At 35.2% G+C, this 23,019-nt stretch overlaps 1 protein-coding gene across 1 annotated transcript in view; it reads right to left on the bottom strand.

The window, feature by feature from the left end:
• The window catches only part of DSG1 (desmoglein 1), a 38,283-nt gene that overhangs the window by 14,076 nt on the left and 1,188 nt on the right, over positions 1–23,019 (bottom strand). The window contains exons 2-9 of the mRNA XM_081562642.1: positions 15,664–15,699; positions 15,276–15,407; positions 13,909–14,064; positions 11,368–11,512; positions 8,655–8,821; positions 4,492–4,626; positions 3,692–3,877; positions 790–1,049 (exon numbers count right to left, since the gene is read on the bottom strand). Coding sequence (XP_081418768.1) covers positions 790–1,049; positions 3,692–3,877; positions 4,492–4,626; positions 8,655–8,821; positions 11,368–11,512; positions 13,909–14,064; positions 15,276–15,407; positions 15,664–15,699 — 1,217 coding nt within the window. The remainder of the gene's footprint in view (positions 1–789; positions 1,050–3,691; positions 3,878–4,491; positions 4,627–8,654; positions 8,822–11,367; positions 11,513–13,908; positions 14,065–15,275; positions 15,408–15,663; positions 15,700–23,019) is intronic.

A 23,019-nucleotide genomic window follows, 5' to 3' on the forward strand; every position in this document is an offset into this window, starting at 1 on the left:
CCAGGGGATCTTCCTGACCCAGGGATTGAACCCGCGTCTCTTGCTTCTCCTGCATTGGCAACTGGATTCTTTACCACTGAGCCACCTGGGAAACCTTAAGCAACTATATTCCAAAAACACTTTAAAAAAAAAAAAACAGTAATGGCACAGTGGTGTAAGAGCTATAATACTCGTATGGAGTGAGTTGACTACAGAGCAAAAACTTTTAAAACTCATTTGTGAGGTCTTTCCACCCCACCATTGTTCTTGACTACAGGCACTTTTCAAAATACATGTGCACATATAATACAGCGATTTTTCATGATCAAGTAGAAACATTTGGATATGTAGAGTTAAAAAAAACTACAAAGCATGACTTTTTCCTTAATGTAACCAACTTTTTCATATCTAGGTTATTGTTGACCAATATTAAGTGCTGATTAAAGTAAGAAAGTAACTGATATGAGTTAGCTAAATCTAATTGATTTCAATGGGTGGATTTGCAATGGGAAAATCAATCCAGCAAATCTTCCAAGGGGAATACCATGATATGTGGAAATCAGCTAACTGATCAATAAAATATATAAACACAGGAGTGTCAAACTTTCAAGATACAATTATTTTCACATTTTAAACCCTCACACTTTCCATCTTACATTTTTCACAGATTTTTATACTTTCTTAAACACTCTGAGTAACAGTTCACCAGTTTGTATGTTATATAATTGAATTTCAAAAATAGTGAAAACTATTTTAATTCAGATAAAGTTCAATATGTGGTGAAAATTAGTTGGAAAAAGTCAGTCTTACCTAACAGTTGTTGAAGGCAGACCTGTGTCGAGATCCATAGCTACATAGTCTCCTATTTTATAGTTTTGTCCCATATTACTGTTTACTACAAATGTCTTTGAACCTGGACGGAACACTGAGCCTTCAACTACATTTAACACGGTCACAGAGACTGCAGTTTCTGTGAGTTTATATTGAGACATAATTGATTGATGAAATTCAGCTTTATTTCTCACACCAAGACTAAGTTTCAGATTATTCATAGCTTCGAAATCTAGGGGCTAGAAAATACAGAGTGAAATGGTTTTACTGGAAGGAGAAAAAGCATTCTAGAGGAAAGAGAAATTCTTTGATTAGAGGCAAAAGAAATTCTTATATCTTTTTCTTTAATAAAATATAAATACATATAAATACACAATCTATTCTTTATGTTCAATTCAATACAAACACATGAAAATACAGTAAGAAAAAAATCCAGTTGTCTTAGATCCTTTGTTGAAAAAGTTAAAAATGTGTGAGTTCTAACTGTCCACCAAATTTAAAAATTTAAAATAATACAGATGGTCAAATCCACTGATTTTGTAGTGCAAAGAGAGCTTATGTTAGTTGCTATCATTTCACATTTCTCAGAAAATAGCCCTATTTATTACAAAGAATGGGCCAAATATATCTAGTCTCAATCATTTGACTGATTTTATCCGTAAAGAACTATTTACAAGAAATTTTATTTTGTATATGTGATTTCTTTCAATAAATCAAATAATAGAATATAATATGTAAATAATAAAAAGAAATCCATAGCTTATTCAATATATTCAGGAAAAAATTCATTTTACATTATAAAATTATCAAGTAGTCATTTTCATTATGAAAGATGATGTCAAAATCTACTACTCATATAATCCACAACTATGCAGTATGCACGTAAATACCAACTACATTTTTCTAAATTTTCACAAGAGTAGATTAGATGACCATCAATACACATTGAGCTCTCCAGTTAGCTAAAATTTTCAGTCTTTGCTCTAATATTATCTCTATTTGCAACTCCAAGAATGGTTATAAAATTATGTATAGATACACATCATATGTACTTATTGTGGTGGTTTAGTCACTAAGTGATGTCCAACTCTTGCGACCCCATGGAATGTAGCCCACCAGGCTCCTCTGTCCATAGGATTTTCCAGGCAAAAATACTGGAGTAGATTGCCATTTCCTTCTCCAGGGGGATCTGCCTGACCTAGGGATCAAACCTGGGTCTCCTGCATTGCAGACAGATTCTTTCCTGACTGAGCTACCAGGGAAGCTCTATGCACTTATTACATGCATATAATCCTAACAAAAGAATTGATAAATGATGTCACACACATCTGGGAGAAAAATCAGCATTATTCCCACTTTACAGATAGAGATATTGAGGCCAGATAGATAAATCAATTTTCTAAAGTAACATCATAGTTAGGGGTGTAATAGATTAGGATGCAGTTTTCCCAGCATGGAATTCTAGATAGGATAGTGGAAAAAAGAATGTGAACTTAATAGCTAGAGAAGCCAAGGTTTGAATGTCAGTTGTCCCACTTACTAGAGATGAGAACTGAGCAGGTTACAAACTCTCTCTGAACCTCAGTATATTTATTTGTAATGTGGGCATAGAACCTTATTTGCAGGGATACTGTAGAGAATAAACTGAGGCATGTGCACAATGACTAAGTGAATGGAAGCTCTAGGTATGGTGACATTTATGAAGACATATGAGACAAATGATCACACATTCCTATAGGGACACAATTCCTCAGGAGTTCATTTCCCAGGGCACTTTTTAAGGAAGGAAATAGTTAAAAGCGGATTGCATTTTACCATGAGGAATATGTGTTGCATGCATCAGATACAATCCATGCACAGCTATTGCAGATTTTAAAAAATTGACTGACAAGTCTAACAGCAGAGGGTAAAACTTTTACTGTCGACTCCCTAGGAGTCAGACATTTTTCCTCATTGAATCTCAGAGAAAATTCTACTGCAGTTAAATTGGTGGATAAATAATGTAGTGAAGACACAGAAGAACTCTGTTGACTGGGACCAAATTTCTATGATCTGGACCAAATCTCTAGTGTATGTATGCCTGTAATAAGCCTGGGTCAGCAGCCAATATGAGATGAGAATTTGATAATCCTTCAATTACAGTGGGCTTCCCTGGTAGCTCAGCTGGTAAAGAATCTGCCTGCAATGCAGGAGACCCTGGTTTGATTCCTGGGTTGGGAAGATCTGTTGGACAAGGGATAGGCTACCCACTCCAGTATTCTTGGGCTTTGCTGGTGGCTAGGCTGGTAAAGAATCCACCTGCAATGTGGGAGATATGGGTTCCATCCCTGGGTTGGGAAGATCACCTGGAGGAGGGCATGGCTGCCCACTCCAGTATTCTGGCCCAGAGAATTCCATGGACTGTAGTCTAATTTTAATTTTGTAAAAAAACTCAACTAACAACTTTTAATTCATATGATGAATATCGTTAGTGAATAATAATTGATGTACAGTATTGACAGGGACACCTTTTTTTTAGGCCATGTTGAATCTGCTTCAAAAAAAAATTCTTCAAACTGAAAGGATTAATCAATTATTGTTGCAAGCATAAAACAAGATTCATATTTAAAAATACTTTCCCTTTATGTGATCTGTGAGGGAATATTGTATTGATAGGAAAGAGTTTCAAGTAAAAACTTCAGTGCCTATTTTTATGAAATGATATAAGCAGAAAAACTCTCTATGAAAGGCTCTATATCATATATAACCCTAAAACACAGTAATTTTTATTCTTTTACCCATTCAAGTTTGTGAAGTGTTAACATCATTTTAAGATTATCACTTTGAAAAAAGCCAAGAAAACAAAATATTGGATAGGATATAATATAACAGGATACCATACCTTAACAATCTTTAAAGTTCCTACATTTGTTCTTTCATTCATTTCTATTTCAAACCAATTCCCCTCATTTCCAGAGATGAAGAAAATGACTGCCATCCAGTTAGCTGAGAACTCCTCATCCAAATCTATTACTCTAATCTGGAGCAAATTTGAATTCAGAGTGTTTTCTTCAATGCTTATGGAATACTGAAACAAGAAGTAAAAATATTTTAGCACAAACTATGTGAGAAAGAGAATTATACTAGTTTTATATAGAATGTTTATAGTTATTCATGATATAGAAAGGGGTCCATATTTGTGGTCTGACTTCTCATTGTTCAAATATGGGTTTTTTCAAATGTATTATATATACAAACACGAGATGAAATATGTGTGTACCTTTGTGTTGTGACTTAAAAATAATTAATATGCACATCTGTAAATAGACTTGTTAGAACAAATTTTAGAAGTTAAGGAAATTAGAGTTATTGAATTCAAGGACTGGACTTCGCTGGTGGTCCAGTGGCTGAGACTCCATCTTCCAGTGCAGAGGGTAGGGGTTTGATCCCTGGCCGGGGAACTAAGATCCCACATGCTGCATGCTGCCACACACACACACACACACACACACACCCCAACACACACACACACCCCAAACTTTGGGACTTCCCTGGTGGTCCAGTGGCTAAGACTGAAAGTTTCTAATGCAGGGGGCCCAGGTTCAATCCATGGTCAGGGAATTAGATCCCACATGCTGCAACTAAGACCAGGTGCAGCCAAATAAATAAATACTTAAAAAAATTTCAAGGACTAATACTTACTGTTGGCTGTTCCATGTATGGGATGTTATCATTGACATCAAGGATTTTAATGTTGCATTCACACTCTGCTGACATACCATCTGCCCCACCATCTCGGTCTGAGCCTCTTACAGCTAGAGAGTACTGGCCATATTGCTAAAAAGACACAACAAACAATATCACAGTTGATGTAGACAGTTCTTATTTTGTCTTGTACAAAGATCTTTTAAAATATTGGCTCAGCATTTGCATAAATCTGTGATGAAGATAGAGGTAACACAGAATGTTGAAAATTCATAAATCTCACATGAATTGATATGAAGTTGCCACTTCTATTCCCAACAATACCTATCCAGCAGTATTTAAAAGAAGCAAAATTTTTAAAAGCCCTTGTTCCTTATTATATGTTGAAAAGTTATATAAAGGGTGAAGCAGACCAAAATTGTCAGGAGGGGAGAGATTGTTTACCAGGAATTTATAGAATGAAAATTCTGTACCTAAATTATTAGCCCCTGAATGTGCAAGTAGAATAAAGAGATAGCAAATGTTTGCATTTGTAGGGAGTGGAAGGATGTGGCAGTACAGTTACTGATGATCTGTTTTCTTGATTCTATTCAACAGTGCTTAAATTTTTAGAAGCTGGTAAAAGCCATGAAGCCTTTTCTAAATATATGTATGTGTGCATCCTCACTCAAAGTTGATATAATTTTAGAGGATTCATAGTTAGAGATGTCTTGAGGGCTCTCCACAAATCCCAGCTTAAGAATATCTGCTCTGAAAAAAAGGGAGAGGCCTCAAATTAATAAGATTAGATATGAAAAAAGAGAAGTAACAATGGACACCACAGAAATCATGAGAAACTACTGCAAGCAACTGTACACCATAAAATGGACAACCTGGAATAAATGAACAAGTTCTTAGAAAGGTACAATCTCCCAAGACTGAACCAGAAAGAAACAGAAAATACAAACAGACTAGTCACAAGTACTAAAATTGAAACTGTGATTTTAAAACTCCCAACAAATAAAAGTCTAGGATCAGATGGCTTTGCCAGTGAATTCTATCAAACATTTAGAGAAGAGTTAACACCTATTCTTCTGAAACTATTCCAAAAAATTGCAGGGGAAGAAATATTCCCAAAATTATTCTATGAGGCCACCATCACCCTGTTACAAAAACCAGACAAAGATACCACAAAAAAGAAAATTATAGGCCCATACATATCACTGATGAAAATGGACACGAAAATCCTCAACAAAATACTAGCAATCCAAACCCAACAATACATTAAGGGGATTATACCCCATGATCAAGATGGATTTATCCTAGGGATGCAAAGATTGTTTAGTACCTGCAAATGTGATACATCACATCAACAAATTGAAGAATAAAAACATATGATCATCTTCATCATCATCATCATCAAAAGCTTTTGACAAAATGCAACACTCATTTATGATTGAAACTCTTAATAAAGTGAGCATAGAAGGAACATACCTCAACATAATAAAGCCCAAATATGATAAACCTACAACTAAAATCCTACTCAGTGGTGAAAAGTTAGAAAATATTTCCTCTAAGATCAGGAACAAAGGAACAAGACAAGGATGTCCATTCTTGCCACCTTTATTCAGCATAGTTTTGGAATCAGAGAAAATGAAATAAACTGAATCCAAATTGGAGAAGAAAAACTAAAACTGTCACTATTTGCAGTTGACATAATACTATATATAGAAAATCCCAAAGATGCTGCCAGAAAGCTAGAACTCATCAGTGTATTTGGTAAAGTTGCAGGATACAAAATTAATATATAGAAATCTGTTGCTCTCACGATGAAATCTATACTCTCACAATGAAGGCTCAGAAACAGAAATTAAATAAACAATTTTATTTCTCATCACATCAAAAAGAATAAAATACCTGGGAATAAGCCTACCTAAGAAGACAAAAGACCTGTATTCTGAAAACTATAAGATGCTGATGAAAGAAATCAAAGATGACACAAACAGATGGAAGAATATACCATGTTCTTGAATTGGAAGAATCAATATTGTCAAAATGATTGTACTACCTACGGGAATCTACAAATTCAATGCAATTTGTACCAAATTACCAATGGCATTTTTCACAAAACAAGAACAAAAAATCTTAAAAGTTGTATGGAGACACAAAAGATCCTGAAAAGCCAATGCTCTCTTGACAAAAATGGAGCTAGGGGAATTAGACCCCCTGACTTCAGACTATACTACAAAGGTACAGTTATCAAAACAGTATGTAACTGATGCAAAAATAGAAACATAGATCAATGGAACAAGATAGAAACCTGGAAGTAAACCCATGCACCTATGATCAGTTAATCCACGACAAAAGAAGCAAGACTTTGCAATGGAGGAAAGACAGTCTCTTCAATTATTAAGAGGTGTTCAGTGCTGGGAAAACTGGACAGCTACATGTAAAAAATGAAACTAGAACATTCTTTAACATCATACACAAAATAACATCATACACAAAATAGATTAAAGATTTAAATGTAAGAGTGGATACTGTAAAACTCTTAGAAGAAAACATAGGCAGAACAGTCTTTGATATAAATTTCAGCAATATTATTTTCTCAGCCATCTCCTGGAGTAATGGAAATAAAAACAAAAATAACAGGGCAGCGATGGAGAAACAGACATAGAGAATAGACTTATGGACATGAGGAGAGGGGAGGAGTGGGTGAGATGTATGAAAAGAGTAACATGGAAGCTTACATTACCATATGTACAATAGATAGCCAACGGGAATATGCTGTATGGCTCAGGAAACTCAAACAGGGGCTCTGTATCAACCTAGAGGGGTGGGATGGGGAGAGAGATGGGAGGCAGGTTCAAAAGGGAGGGGACATATGTATACCTATGGCTGATTCATGTTGAGGTTTGACAGAAAACAAAAAATTCTGTAAAGCAATTATCCTTCAATAGAAAAATAAAAAAAATAAGTGAAAGCTAAATAAATTCAAAAGCTTTTGCACAGCTAAGGAAACCATAAACAAAATGAAAAGACAACCTAGAGACTGGGAGAAAATATTTGCAAATGATTTGAACAACAAGGGATTAGTCTCTAAAATTTTCAAACAGACCATGTGGCTCTATATATGAAAAAACAAACAACCCAATCAAAAAATGGGCAGAAGACCTAAGTAGACATATCTTCAAGGAAGACATCAGATGGCCAAAAAGTACATGGAAAGACGCTTAACATCACTAAAAATTAGAGATGCAAATCAAAACTACAATGAGATATTACCTCACACCAGCCAAAATAGCTGTCATCAAAAAATCTACACAAAATAAATGCTGGAGAAGGTATAGAGAAAAGGGAACCGTCCTACATTGTTGGTGGGAATGTAAATTGCTGCAGCCACTATGAAAAAAAATATGGAAGTTCCTTAAGAAACTAAAATAGAGCTGCCATATGATCAGTAATCCCACTCCTGGGCATATATCTGGAGAAAAGCATGGTTCAACTTGGTAAAAATCAGTAATTATTTTTTTATTTGCAAGTGAATAGACTGGTCTGAATGTTACTGAATTCCTCTCTATCCTTCTGATTCTGTGAGTCATTTCCCAAAGTAATCAGTGGGCTGTCAGTATGTGAGATATAGGAAGAGAAAAGGGAAAAAAGAGTTCTCTTGTCAAATGGGCCTATGTTAGGCTGGATTAAAGAAAGATAAGCAAACGAACAAAAAAAGAAAGATAAGCAAGTTTCTTAACTTGTAAAAATTCTTGGAGCTTCTATTGTGTTCACCTCCATTGTGACTCACCAAGATGGGGGACATTACAGCAATTGTTTCTTAAATTTATTTCATTGTAGAACAAACTTAGAAAAAATAGAGAAAAATAGAGAAAAAATAGAGCTTTTATGTCTACCTTGTGTGCATTTTTATGTACTTTTAGAATGTAGTTTTCTCAAATTGAGACAAATCCAATAAGATTAAATGAGAAATGAGTATAAAATCTACTTGAGGAATTCTTATTTTCTTTATCTCACATATATTTCTTATGTCATTCCCATTATGTGAAAAGGTTATGTAATTAAAATTTTAAACTATTGTTTTCTTTTTCATTTCTTTTTCTTAGAACTCTTGCTTTTAGAATCAGTTCCATTGAGACTACAACCTACTCAAAAGAAAAAAAAAATACCTCTCTGTCTAGAAAATTATTCATTGTTCGAATTTCTCCAGTGTATCTGTTGATAATAAACATCGGTGAATCTGAAGGTTCTTGTCTTATGATCTTGAAGGCTATTTTTGAGTTCAAATTATTTGGTTCATCTGCATCAGTAGCATTGAGTACCATCACCAGTGTATCTAGAAATCAAGAAAAATTGATTGCAAATGGACAATTTGCATTTTTGTTGTAATATAGTATAGCTTTTCCAACAAAGTGTTATGGTTAGTTAGTCCGTGTAATGGGAACTCCCCCATTTTCCCTTTCTATTGCTTCAACATATCAATATCTTAGCTCCTTTCAATATGTTTGTCTTGATGAAAAGATGACATTTTACCAGGAACTTTAGACATTACTGATATTTAGAAAACAAGGAAATATTTTCTTCTGCTTTTACATTTCTTATTCTAGTGTAATTATATTTTTTTAAGGCTTCTATGGTGAAACAAAGTGATATAAGGACAGGCCAGTTCTCCCAACTACAGCACTTTCTAGCTATGTGATCTTGGCCTCAGTTTCCACATCTATAAATGGGGATGAAATTGGATTGTCCTCACTGAGTTCATGAAAGAATTAAATAGCTATATGAAATAAAATTATGTGAAGTTCCTATTGAATAATGCACATTCAGTAAATATATTTTATTATTCTATTTTGCATGGTCTCTAGTAAAGTGCTAGGTATCTAGTAGGTTTAAGGAGATGCATATTTAATTACATACTGCACCTGTTCGTCACCTTTTTGCAGTAATCTTATTGGTAGTTTTGATGAAGGATGCTGGAGAATGTGAAGAGCTGCCAGCATTCATAAACTAGACTTCTCTATACTCAACTGTTTCAAGCACAATTGGCCTTGTCTTTAGACATAAACTATCAGCTCCTGTCTTTCTCTCTCTCAATCTCTGTGTGTATTTATTTCAGGATTTTTAAGTGTTTTCGGAGGCAATTATTTCATTAATTATGGTGCATTCATACAATAAAATCTCAAGAAACTCTTAAAAGAAATGATGAAACCTGTATTTCCTAATATGAAAATGTGTTCAAAATATATTTAAAAATTCATGCTGTGGATTAGTATGTAAAATATGGTCACATTTGTTTCTTCTTTGGAAATATGTTTATATATATTTACATGATTATAGAAAGTATGTACCTAAGTAACTAGTGATTCTATTTGCCTCTGAAGAATGGTACAAAGGAGAGCAAAGAATGCATTTTGTTCCATTTTTACTCATATTTTGTGAAATTTTCATAGCAAACCTTCTTATAGTAGTATTTTTAAAAGTTTAAAATATAGGTATAATATTTTAACAAATAAAAATTAAAATGTAAGAATTATTTGAATTTACAAGAAATTATACTACTTAAAAGTTGAAAGTACTATGGTAAGTTGAAGTTTTGAATTTAAATGAGACAATATCTCTGCTGTTTTTTAATGTGTTTAGGACAATCTTCAGTGGTACCATAAGCAGTTAATACACTATCTGCACAAGTGATTGAATATTTGGCAGTTAAAATATTGCTTTTAACAGCAATCCATAAGGAAGTAATTGCACATTTAGATTGTGAAAGCTCTTGAGAGTAAATATTGGATCTAGTTTCTAGATTTTCTGGTGCCCTTCCACTGGCATCCCTTGAGATGGTGACCTTTAAATCCACATGGAGGACCAAAGAGGATTAGGTTTAAAATACATTTCAAATACATAAAATCGGTGACTTGACTAAAAAAAGCAAACAAAACGTATATTTATTAAATCATATATAAGAAGGGGAAAATGCTTGTTTTGTATTTAGTGAAAGTCACTCAGTCATGTCCGACTCTTTGTGACCCCATGGACTGTGGCCCACCAGACTCCTCTGTCCATGGAATTCTCCAGGCAAGAATACTGGAGTGGGTAGCCGTTCCCTTCTCCTGGGGATCTTCCCAACCCAGGGATCAAACCCAGGTCTCCCGCATTGTAGGCGTTTTGTATTTCTTTGCTGTCAAAAATAGCTCTTAAAGATTATAAACACCAAATAGATTGTCTGGAGGTGATTTCTGTGTTACTTTAGTTGAAATTTTTTTAAAAAGCAGTACGAATAGAAGTGGATGAGATTCCCCTTCAGGTAGTCAATGTGTGTGTGTGTGTGTGTTAGTCTCTCAGTCGTGTCTGATTCTTTGCGACCCCATGAGCTGTAGCCTGCTAGGCTCCTCTGTCTATGGAATTTTCCAGTCAAGAATACTGGACTGGGTAGCCATTCTCTTCTCCAGGGGCTCTTCCCTACTCAGGGATTGAACCCAGGTCTCCTGCATTGCAGGCAGATTCTTTCACGTTTGAGCCACCACGGAAGCCCTCAAAGCAGTCAGACTGGGAGGCTAAATTCTCTTCCCAGTGCCTCTGTCATCACTGTGCAGAATACTTTTGGAGTTTTTCCTGAGGAATCTACTCCAGAGGTGGTGTGTGAGCAAATTCCTCCCATTTCTTTAGCATTGCTTCTTGTGTATGACAGTTGGAGCTGCTTCCACGGTTGAAGGGAAAGCCATTATGGAGCCTTCCTCATGCCTTCCTGTTCTACATGCTTCTCCAAACTTACCTTTCACATTCGTGATGTAGTATCTTGACAGAGTTTAACCTATAGATGCCTGGCTGTTAAGAATGATCTGGAAACCCAATAGTCTTGTTTACTTAACAAAGTAGACTACTTACTTGCATTAGAATTTTCTTCTATTTCTCCTACAAAAGTAGACATAGAAAATACTGGAGGGTTGTCATTTATATCCAAAACCCTGACTCTAAGCTCAAGAGGTCTCTCTAAATCTTGGCCCAGTGAATTCAGAGCCCGACAATAGATCTAGGAGAGAAAAGAGGAATAATTACATGGTGCAACCCATAATTATTAAGTTCTCGCTTTCTCTGAGCATTATGCTTAGGTATTGTGGGAAACTAAAAGAACAGTGAGACATATGATTTCCTACTCAAAGGTAGACGCAAGCAGTACTTACAAGGGGAGGCAAACACAAAGTCAAAATCCCACTTGAGAAAAGGTAACATGATGAGTTATATAAAGGAAGAACAAAATAGCTATGACTTCATAGGAGGATGTAATGATTGAGAGATCTTCAAAGAAAATTTCAACAGGTGAAGCAGACAATTGACAGGGTGTTCCAAGAAAAAGAATTCGTGTGAGGAAGGAAGTGAAGTGGCAAAAACTCATTACTTGGAATTAGGAATAGGGGTTATAGGGTTTGAGAATATGACAAAGGAGAGTCACACAGGGGCTTCAAAGAAATATAGCACTCATGGGATAAGTGGTGGCTATGTGGGTGTTTATATTATTATTATTTGGTGGTGTTGTTGTTAATTCACTCAGTCGTGTCCAACTCTTTATGACCCCATGGACTGTAGCACACCAGCTTCACTTATTGGGTATAAGTACATAAGTATATTGTGTACTATGTTGCCTATGTGATATACAGTAAGTCCCCTACATATGAACCTTTAAGTTGCAAACTTTCAAAGATGCAAATGTATTATAAATCTATTCCAGTACAGTACTATATAGCCAGTTGTATTATTGGGTACCTAGGCTAACTTTCGGAGAAGGCAATGGCACCCCACTCCAGTACTCTTGCCTCGAAAATCCCATGGATGGAGGAGCCTGGTAGGCTGTAGTCCATGGGGTCGCTAAGAGTCAGACACGACTGAGTGACTTCACTTTCACTTTTCCTGTTCATGCACTGGAGAAGGAAATGGCAACCCACTCCAGTATTCTTGCCTGGAAAATCCCAGGGATGGTGGAGCCTGGTGGGCTGCCGTCTATGGGGTCGCACAGAGTCGGACACGACTGAAGCGACTTAGCAGCAGCAGCAGGCTAACTTTGCAGGACTTATGAATGCACTCTCAGAACGAAACTCTTTGGTATGTAGGGAGGTTACTGTTCATGTGTGCATGTCAGTCACTTCAGTTGTGTCCAACTCTTTGTGACCCTATGGACTGTAGCCCACTGGGCTCCTCTGTCCATGGGATTCTCCAGGCAAGAATAGTGGAGTTGGGTTGCCATGCCCTCTGCCAAGTGATCTTCCTGACCCAGGGATCGAATCTGCCTCTCTTACATCTCCTGCAGTGGCAGGTGGTTCTTTACCACTAGTGCTATGTGGGAAGCCCACAGGGAACTTACTGTGTTTCATATAAAAATGCATGTGTTTCAAGAGGAGCTAAGAGGCTGGCATGTTGATTTAGAATTTTCAGGGAAACTTTGTGGAAGACAAGGCAGGAATACCGATATGGAATAGAAGACTAAGGAATTAAAGTAGTTTGAGGCATACAGGCAAGCAGCATGAGTGAAAACCTGCAAGCATAGATTACTGTTTGAAGGCATTTTGGAAAATTATGGGGTTTGAATTGAAAAGGTTACAAGATCAAAGAAAGATATTAAAATTTCTTTATTTTTGTTTTTCAAGTATTAACAAGTGTTGACCCTAGTGATAGATGTAAATTGACTAGCAGCCAATGGAGCAGTCAGAAGAGATGAAAAAACAAAGTAGATTGATTAAGGTTCTTGGACAGGTAATTATGGGAAAATAGCTAGCTCTTGGGATAAGTCATTGGGAAAAAGCAGAAAATCGATCCTTTTTTTTGACTTTAATTCAGAACATTTCTGAACTGGAGGAGAAAGAATTAATTATGGGAGTTTGTGATGGAAGGCCTCAGACTTTTTAATGAAATGGGTCATCAGGTCAACTGCGTAAAGTGGAAATGAGGTTAAAGGTTTGAAGTTTTGTCACAGCGACTGTAAAGAAGAGAGTGAAATTCATTAAGGGTGAGTTAAAGTTTCTCCAAGGCACATTCTGAGCTCAGGGGAGTTGAGCAATGTGAATTTATCAAGTATGTTCACTCAGGAAAGGCTGCATCTGAAGTTCCAGAAATCATCATTTGGCATTGGAGTTAAGAGGAACTGATGTTCTCAACTGAATTAAATAAAAAGAAGTAAGTTAGGCACTTGCCCTTCTTGACAAACATTTGGTTTGACACAGGAACTGACAAGAGGTTAGCCCTTTTGCTAAGGCTGTTAAGCAAACACTCCTCTTTCTCTTAATCTTTTGTTTCTGTCAGGTCATTGGATGCTCATGAAATAAGAGACAGTCAAAAATGCCCAATATTGAGACTCCTGAAATTGAATAAATATGATCTGAACTTAAGATATTTCAAAAGTAATATAGGCCTGAACATACATATTCATGCACTTACAATGAAAAAAGGGGTGACCTCTCGATCAACTATGGATGTTATATTAATTTCACCAGTTTTTTGATTAATAACAAAGATTCCATAAGGTGGTTGATCAATTCCTACTCCAGAGATGCGGTATGTAACTTGCTGGTTTGCAGCACAATCTGAGTGAATCTGCAAAGAGAGCACAGGTGAAAACATTACAGAGAGGAAATCAAGAGTACAACTGTTTGATATAATAACTATCTTTCTTGAGAATTGTTGAAAGTGAGTTATCCTGTTATCTTTCGAGAAATGTTGGAAATAAGAATTATTTTCCTAGATAAGTGGAATAATTACAGCTCTAGTATTTTCAGCAGTAAATGACAATGTAATAGAAGAAATTCAATTTTAGTTTCTACCAAATAAGTAAAAAGTAAAATATCACTCTCATAAATCTAAATCTGTGTAGTTATCATTCATGCTTTCACTCATTCAAAATTTAAAATGGATCATATTATTTTTAATGTTTGTGCTAATGTTGAAGCCAGTAGGGAACTCCTTACCCTTTTAAGGAGTTTCTCAATGTTATTGCATAACTTTGATCTTTTGATTAAATGTTTCTTTAAATGTAAAATTTTGGAAGAAAGTTTTAAATGGATTTATGTAAGTGACAAGAGAGAGTTATCGAGAGAGTTATCCAACTCTATTTAGAGGGTTTTAATTCTGAAAATAGGAGGTTGTATTAGCAGAAAAATCAGAGACCACCCCAAATAAATATTATGGAAACCAGGGATCTCTTTGAAATTAAAAATTGTATGATTGTAAGCAATCTTATGGGGGAATTTCTGTGTAAATCTGTGTATATGTATGTATATATGTTTGTGTGAATCTGTGTGTGGAGATGTTTCCGTGTGTGTGTATCTGCACATGTGCATGTGACTGGGTGTTTACAAAAGGAAAATCAGGGAAAATGAAGGGAAAGGAGAATGTGAAAGAGGGTACATTGTGAATGTTCATAGAAAGCTAAACGTAGACAGTCAATTCTAAGAGATTATGACGCAGAAAGAGCACACATTTAAATGGTTCCTGTGAATGTGCTGAGCATTAAGTTCATTGTTTAAATCACTAAATTTTTTCATCTAGAGTTTAGGGTGACATATGATTGTGTATATTAATTTCACTAATGTGATGAGTCAGTGTTCAACTGTCTACCCAAGTGGCTAAATTTCTTAATTTACACTTTTGATGGCTTCAATTTTTATAATCTGAATAGCTATAGTTCTGTTCTGTATCATAACTTCTCAGTGAGATATGCTCATAAAATATTTCAAAGATAGGTTCTTTTGAAAATTTAATTCTGTCCGTTCTGATTTTCGGTTTTTTGCTTTGGGGTTGATACTTACTTTGGCGATTGGGTTCCTCTTTGAGTTGTCCTCACCTTCACGGCAGGCTGCAGCAAACTTGATCCACTCACGCTTTTGCCTCCTGATGGAATGCCACTTGATGGTGCCATTTTTAGTGTTATAATCCCTGACCTTGGGTGGGTAGGACAAAATAGTATCTATTAACTTTTATTCATAATTCACATTCCACTGGAGATTTTAGAGGTCAGGGCAGTGTCAGAAAGAGAGGATGTTCAGTTGGAATAATTGGTAATTTTGATAATCCATTAATTTTAGCATAACATTAACTTTACTTGTAAAGGATGACTTTTCATTGGAAAATATATTACTTCTCCCAAACTATTTTTCTTACTTTTAATTTGGAAAAAATTAATTTGCTATATATTACCTGGATTCTAAATTCACTGTTAACTTCCAGCACCACCTATAAAAAATAAGATAATCATAATAGTTAATTTTTAATCGAATGCTCTACAATGCATGTTATCCCACTGCTTAAACAAAAACAAATTAAACAGTGTTGTGGTCATTAGCAGGTGGATTTGGTTTCTTTCTCAAGGTCTGAGGACAATACTAAGGATTCTTTTATGTTTGGTTTTTACCTTTCAATTTTGCTCTTCTTTTCATTACTTTTTATTGTTAACTTCTTTTTCATTCTTAGTCTGGACAGATATTTGTAATCATATGAGCTAGGATATTTGAAACTAGTACCCAGGGAGAATGAGGATTGGGAACTCAAGATCTCTTAGTAAATCTTATGCCTGAAGAGTTGAAAGCACTTGGATTGTATTTAGTGATTTCAATAGTATGTAATGATACTAAAATATTTGACTATAGTTTTGGGATCTGACTAGCCACAGATGGAAATACAAAAGAAAATCTGAAGTAAAGAAAGCATATAGAGCAGAAAATATCTGGAAAACTTTGGAATGTTTGCTTTTTCACAGTCCAACTCTAGATGGAAGATTTTTGAGTATTCTTGAAAATCTTAAGATGATAAATCTTTAATTTGCTTTGATATATGAGAATAAAAGTGCTGAAATCAAAATAATTTTCTTTATGTAAAAATGAGTTCATATTTGATGTTTTATTGTTGGCGCTAAACAAAACAGATGATATAAATGCATCCTTCCACAGCAATGAAAATAAATTACAAGACTGTAAGGACAAATTGCTGTGTAAGCAACTTTCATTAATCTTTTCTCCTGCATTAAACAATTTCCATGTCAAACAGATGAACTAGTCAAACAGAACTCTCCCTAGTTTCAGCTCTGGCTTTGATCTTTATATATGACTTTTAGTGTAAAATTATACATATAATTTAAATTATTTTTTTCTAAAGACAAAGACATTTCTAAAAACACGCATTTATATATTAAGTCTAGTATATCAATATACTAAAAACATTGTAAAATATCTAAAAATTAGGTGTGTATTTGAAAGATTTGTCTACATTTATTAAATTTAACTTAGAATTAGTTAAAGATGGTATAAATTCTTAGTTTTTATTCACCCCTAAATAAGAAAATTTTAACTTCTGGTTTTTTTTTTTCGGAATTGCTAATTATGAAAACTGTTATCATAATTAGACTTTATCTGGACCACTGATAAAAGAAAATCATAGTTTGTATTTAAAAAGTACTAATAATAGTAATTTCAAAATATAATAATTACTTTTTATAGTCACTTTCAATTTTACCCTTAAATAAAAATAAAATTTTAGTCTCCAAGTACATATTTTAAAAAATTTCCATAATTCATAATGGTTAATATCAGTAGTATAGAGATTATGTTTTTATACTAGAAATTATATACTCATGGTATCAAATTTTAATCATAATCATTAATTACCATTACAATTTACTGAACAATAACTAAGTATTGGAAAATGTGTTTAGAGAAATCCATGCATTTAATCTTCAATAGTATATGTGGACAATACTATAATTCTTTACATTTTACAGATGAAGAAATTGAGGTTTGGATATTAATTTAGGGCTAAATACAAAAGCATCTGCCTGCCAATGCAGGAGACTCAGGAGACAGGGGTTTGATCCCTGGGTTGGGAAGATCCCCTAGAGGAGGAATTGGCAACCCAGTCCAGTATCCTTGCCTGGAAAATCCCATGGAGAGAGGAGCCTGGCTGGGTCACAAAGAGTTGGACATGACTGAGTGACTGAGCACACCCTCACAATCCAAAACAATTCAGCCTAAATTTGTGTTTGTGATATGTGTAATATAAGATGGCTTATTCCAAGTAAATTTCTAAGTAAAATACACTATGAAGAATTGACATTATTACAACTTTGAGAATTCAAAATAATTCTGATTTTAATCTAATCTCATAATATCCTTGTGAATTATTAATAGGAATGCTTATATACAATAATAACAGCCATAACAGTAATGCTATGCGTGGGGTGGGAGGAGAAAGAAAAATAAATGACCCAAATGGTCCAAGTTACTTTGGACAAGTAACTGAGTTGTTATTGTAGAGTCCCTCTTGGGCACCGAATTGAAATGATGTTAATGCAGGTATGTACTTCTTGCTACCTGTGAACTCATGAACACATTTTCCTCTAATTTGTAGGTGTGGAACTGGGATGTGAGGGTATCTTATTTGTCCGGGAGCCATTTCTTCATAGTTACAGAATTGTGTATGCATCTGTTATCTGTCTTGAGCTTCCCTTACCACACCGAAGTGTCAGCGCTTGCTGTTTGTTTTGGAGAACTATGCCAGATGACTAAGAAACCTTCCAACTTTATGAAGCTGGATCATTCTTTTTCCCATGAGTAGCAACTCAGGCAGAAGACCAGGCAAGTTTCACTGTAGAGTCAGGCTCTCAACTGGATTAGTAATTAAAAAACTGCCAAGTCTGCTTAAAATTATGTTTTGTTAACATAATCTTACTGTGATTTGCTCGGAGTCCAGAAAAAAAAAAAACAAACTCTGAAATAGTCATTCTTGGACTTTCAAAGGCAAAATAATGAAGTAAACAGAGTACTTCATAGGGTCAGAGAACTTTCAGTGTACTTGCTGAATTCTCTTAGCTTAGTTTTCTCATTGGTGAAATGACAGGGGTAGACTAAATTATAAAGTTACCTTTTCAATTCTAGCAATAAATCTCTGTGTGCAGTAGGAAAATATTGAAATTTTTTGATCATGGGAAAGGCAAGATAAAATTGTGGGTTTAAAAGATTACTCCAACCACAGGGAAGAGGCAGTGATTACAGGCCACCAGCAGTGAGTGTTTTATATCAAATTAGGCCGGAGATGCAGAGCTGAAGGGGAGCAGTGGGAACAGACCAGAAAAGATTAAGGGAGAGATACTGCATGGGTGAAACTGACAGGGCTTGAGAAGCAATGGGACATGGGAGTCAAGAGAGGGAAGAATTTCAGGTGATAGCAGTTTTAAACAGGCAGATCAGGAGCAAGGGCATAGCAGAATTTAGCAGGTTAGAACACGGCAAATTTAAGATGCCAGAGAAGGGCCTGGGTGAAGATGCTTAGCTATTTGAAAAGCACATCAGCACCATGAACAATGGTGCTTCAGGCCTGATATGTGGAGGAATAACTGCCCAGTTTGCTTAGTTGAAATCATGGGAGAATTTGAAATCCCTGAAGAATACAGCCAAGAAACAGCCTGGGGATGAGAATGAAACATGGGAATTCCTGGATTTATGTAACTGGGAACAATGACAAAAAATAAGAAACGAAAAGGAGAAAAAGAAATGGCTGAAAAAACAGGAAGAAAATGTCATGCGAAATCAAGGATGTCAAAGGAAGGGAAAACTGAAAGACAGATGGAGAGTGAACCATATCAGATGATACAAAATAGCTGAGCAGAGTGATTCCTGAAGAAATGTGAGGTTTTCTAGGACTTTGAATAGGATGCTTTCAGTTGGACGGAACAGGCTCTTTCTGACTGAAAGAAATTGGGGAATAAGATAGAGGGGAAAAGGACGTGAAAATGGTCACTTTCCCAAGGAATTTGGTGATCAAAAAAAAAAAAAATCAGGAAGATGTGATAGTAGAATTAGATTGCTAATAGTGTGCAAGGAAATATTTTTGGAGAGGGAGACATGTATTGGAGATGAAAGTCACTTGGTTGGAGAGGGAAGTTGAAGGATACTATCCTGAATAATTTAGACTTTGTCTCTAGAACAAGGATAAGGTTATTTGGGGGAAACTAGGGGACTAGTTTGGATTATAAGATGTGTTGGGGATGTGTTCTGTGGAGACCGTGATGGAGATGCACTTAGGGATGAAGACTGGTCAAGCTGAGTATATCTCAGCTCTTTTGCCCACTGGATATGGGTGTTGGGGTGAGTCACTTAGCCATTCGGTGCCTCAGTTTCCTCCTCTGTATATGAGACTAAAGCCCTTTCCAATTCAAACATTCTAAGAAAGCAGTGAATAATTCACTTAAAGCACATCCTCAATGAACCCTCCCTGCATCTCTATTTTAGGAGCCAATCCATATATTTATATATTTTTAAAGCCACAAGACACAAAATTGCATGCTAATTTCAATGATTCTGATTAAGCTCATGTTTTTTTCTTTTGACGTTGAGGTTTACATTTCTTTACATATAGTAAAAATAGTCTTGAAAGTAATAAGTAGCTTTTATAAGGACAACTTCTTGCATTTAATAATTGTATTAGTCTTCAACAGTCACATGACAGCTTTTAAAGCATTACATTCTGTGTCTAACTGTTATGTACATCATAAGGATGAACCTGAGATAAAGCCAAAATATGATAGTTTGCTTCTTTTAAAAAAATCTCCTGTTTTGTCTTTCCTCTGTATTACTTGAACCGTAGCTGGAATTGACAGTACATTGGTAGGTCATTTTTCTTATTTGTTGATTGGTTTATTTATTTCTTTGACAAATACATATCAGATATGTGAAACCAAGGCTGTATGAAGACTTTTGAAGGATTTTAGGCCTAGAAATATTATGACAAGCCCTTAGATAAAATATAAATGTAATACTGCATCATGAAGTAATAGGAAATAATAGGAAAATTTGTGACTGTTTTCATGTGAAATACCCTCATGATTATTTGGAGTGTGTGTGCTGGGGATAAAATAGAAACCACCCAGAAATTCCCTATTGATACCTCTTCTTTATGAATTAGATGTCCACTGAACAATCAAGGCACTATGAAGGATACAAAAATGACTCAGACACAGAACCTGCCCTCAAATAACTTACAGCCAGGTAGTTTTATGAGCAGCAAGCAGCCCTTAATTTGTGAAGCTGTGGTTGTTCCTTAGCCAAGACTGTGCTCTGTGCTTGTAGACCAACTGAGATCAGCAACCGGTGGCATTTAAACCACTTTGACTTGCCTAAGTCCATTAAAGGACATTGCATGCCAAGCATAGCCAGCAAGAGTGACATGACCCAGTGCTCTGCAAGGGTGCTCCCTCGCTGTGGGGAGCACAGGAAGTCTAACTGCTGTACCAAGTGTGCATCCTGCTTCCAGTGTCAGGCCAGTGCCTGTTCGGACACGGAGATAGCCAACAACAACATCCTTGAAGAATATGTAGCAAAAGAGTTATCAGAAATTAAGTGCTCTGGGAATAGACAGTGTTATTTTTCTAGATTCATGAGCCTTGTTAAGTAGGTAAATCTTGTCCTTTAGCAGCCAAGTCATCAGATTTATCCTGTTAGCATTTCCTAGATCTTTAGGTTTTTCTATCAACTCAATCAGACACAGCAAATGATTTTACTCTGTAGCAACTCAAACCAATTAAATGATGACAAATTTGTACTCTTTATTTTCATAAAAGTGAAAGGACAGGCCAATCTTAAGTCTGCTGTGAAATTCCAAAGCTTTAAGAGCATCATGATTTTGCTTAAATATAATTTATACATTTGAATTAACAGGTGAACAGAAATGCCGCTTCCATCTTCTAGAAAATATTTTACTGAAATTCTGATATCTGTAATATGTATCACTATAATATGAGCACAAGAAAGCATAGAACCCTCCCTTTTGCTTCTCTTCTGCTGTGTCTGTACTAGTTCATCAGTTCTTCTCTTGCTTTAGACATCAATAAACACAATATTATAGCCCTGGGCTTGAGAAATACTCTAAAAACAACTGCTTTTATACTTAATAATTTCAGCTAAGTTCAAACTGTGGAATTAGTTTATCTGGTGGTCAGAAGAACTTTTCGTTAAGGGAAGTATTAACCGTGGAAAGAGGAGAAGCGAGGCTGGTATGATCAACTGAAGAAATCAGTCATTCTTGGTAGTAAAGATGGGTTTATTCTTTGAGTGTATGCTGCAGAAGTTGACTTTTATAGAAAAAGACACCTTGATATTTGTATTGATTTGGGTTGATTGATTGGACCTGGTGAAGTTGCAAAGTGAGTTTTAGAAATCAATAGAACTATAAAATTCTACTGGTTCTACTTTGCTTTTACACAGTCACCATGCCATCCCTTATACCACAGTTACAGCCACTCACAGAGATTTCTTATATTTGATGCAAAGTTAACTTTGTTTTCTGGTGTAGAATTCATTCTAACCATCCCCAGCCCCCTGCTAGCCACGCATATACACACCAATCTCATGGAAACAAAAAGAAAGAAAGAAAAATAAATGTAACATTAATAACATTTCTTTGGCCTGCAGTGTTATAACAGCTGTAAGCTAGTGTCTGTTCAGGCACCTTGCCTAGATAATGGAATAGTCGTGTGGCAAGCTTGGCCTCCCTAAGAAGTTTCTTCAGCTTTATTCTCCCTGATCTAACCCGCTAATTTGAACAAAGTCTTAAAACTTAAAGGAACAGTGAACAGATTACACAGCATACTTGTAAATACATGGTTGCCCAGCTCTCAGTTTGCATTAAAGATAGTATTAGTTTAAATGTCTTACAAGTTTTCAAAATTGCCTGAATATGCTCTTTAATGTAGATTTTCACTTACCAATTTTGAGCGGAGAATATAAAGACTTTACATAGATTTCTTTCTTTTTTTTTAATCAGTAAAAGCAAACATTCAGAATAACGCTAGCAGAAAAGTTTGCTATAGTGATGGTTCATGTTCAGAAAAAGTATTTTAAAACAAAAATACATTGTATAATTCCAAAGGATATTTATCCAGATCATCTGGTAAAATCAGTGGTAAAAATAACTTGTGATTTTTCTAGACCTTTGAAAGTGAAAAATTTTTTAAAAGTTATGATATTTTAAATGAAAGATCTCAATTCTTTATAAAATAAGTTCTTCAGGAAATAATTTTCCTAACATGTATGAGAAACTTATGATTGATTCCAAAGTAAAATATGGCAAAAAACAAATGATTCATTCACATGCAAACAGGCAGAAACTATCCAGACTAAGAAAATAAAGGACAAAGGCCCAGAAATCTCTCTACAAAGAGAGAAAGTTACTTGAAAATACATGGTTTTGATAAAACGATATGCTGTACTGAAGAATGACTAGATACAAATGGCTGTTTAGAGGAATTTTATAGGAAGTAATTAATTAGAAATAATCATAAAAATTTAAAAAGGCATCTTATAGATTCAATGAAAATACATAAGCATCCAAATAAACTTGAATCAACTGGCACTATAATGGACCTGAATTAGATCAAATGTATAGGCAATTAAAAATAAAAGTATTTTCTTATTTCATAATTAACAAGCACTCCTATGTTCAAATGACATACTGTGTGGTGCTCATTAATCCCTGCCGTGTCCCAAATTTTGAGATTCTCAGTATCAA

Source organism: Giraffa tippelskirchi, chromosome 14, assembly GCF_054371585.1.
Source record: "Giraffa tippelskirchi isolate mGirTip1 chromosome 14, T2T-mGirTip1v1.2.pri, whole genome shotgun sequence".
Taxonomy (NCBI): domain Eukaryota; kingdom Metazoa; phylum Chordata; class Mammalia; order Artiodactyla; family Giraffidae; genus Giraffa; species Giraffa tippelskirchi.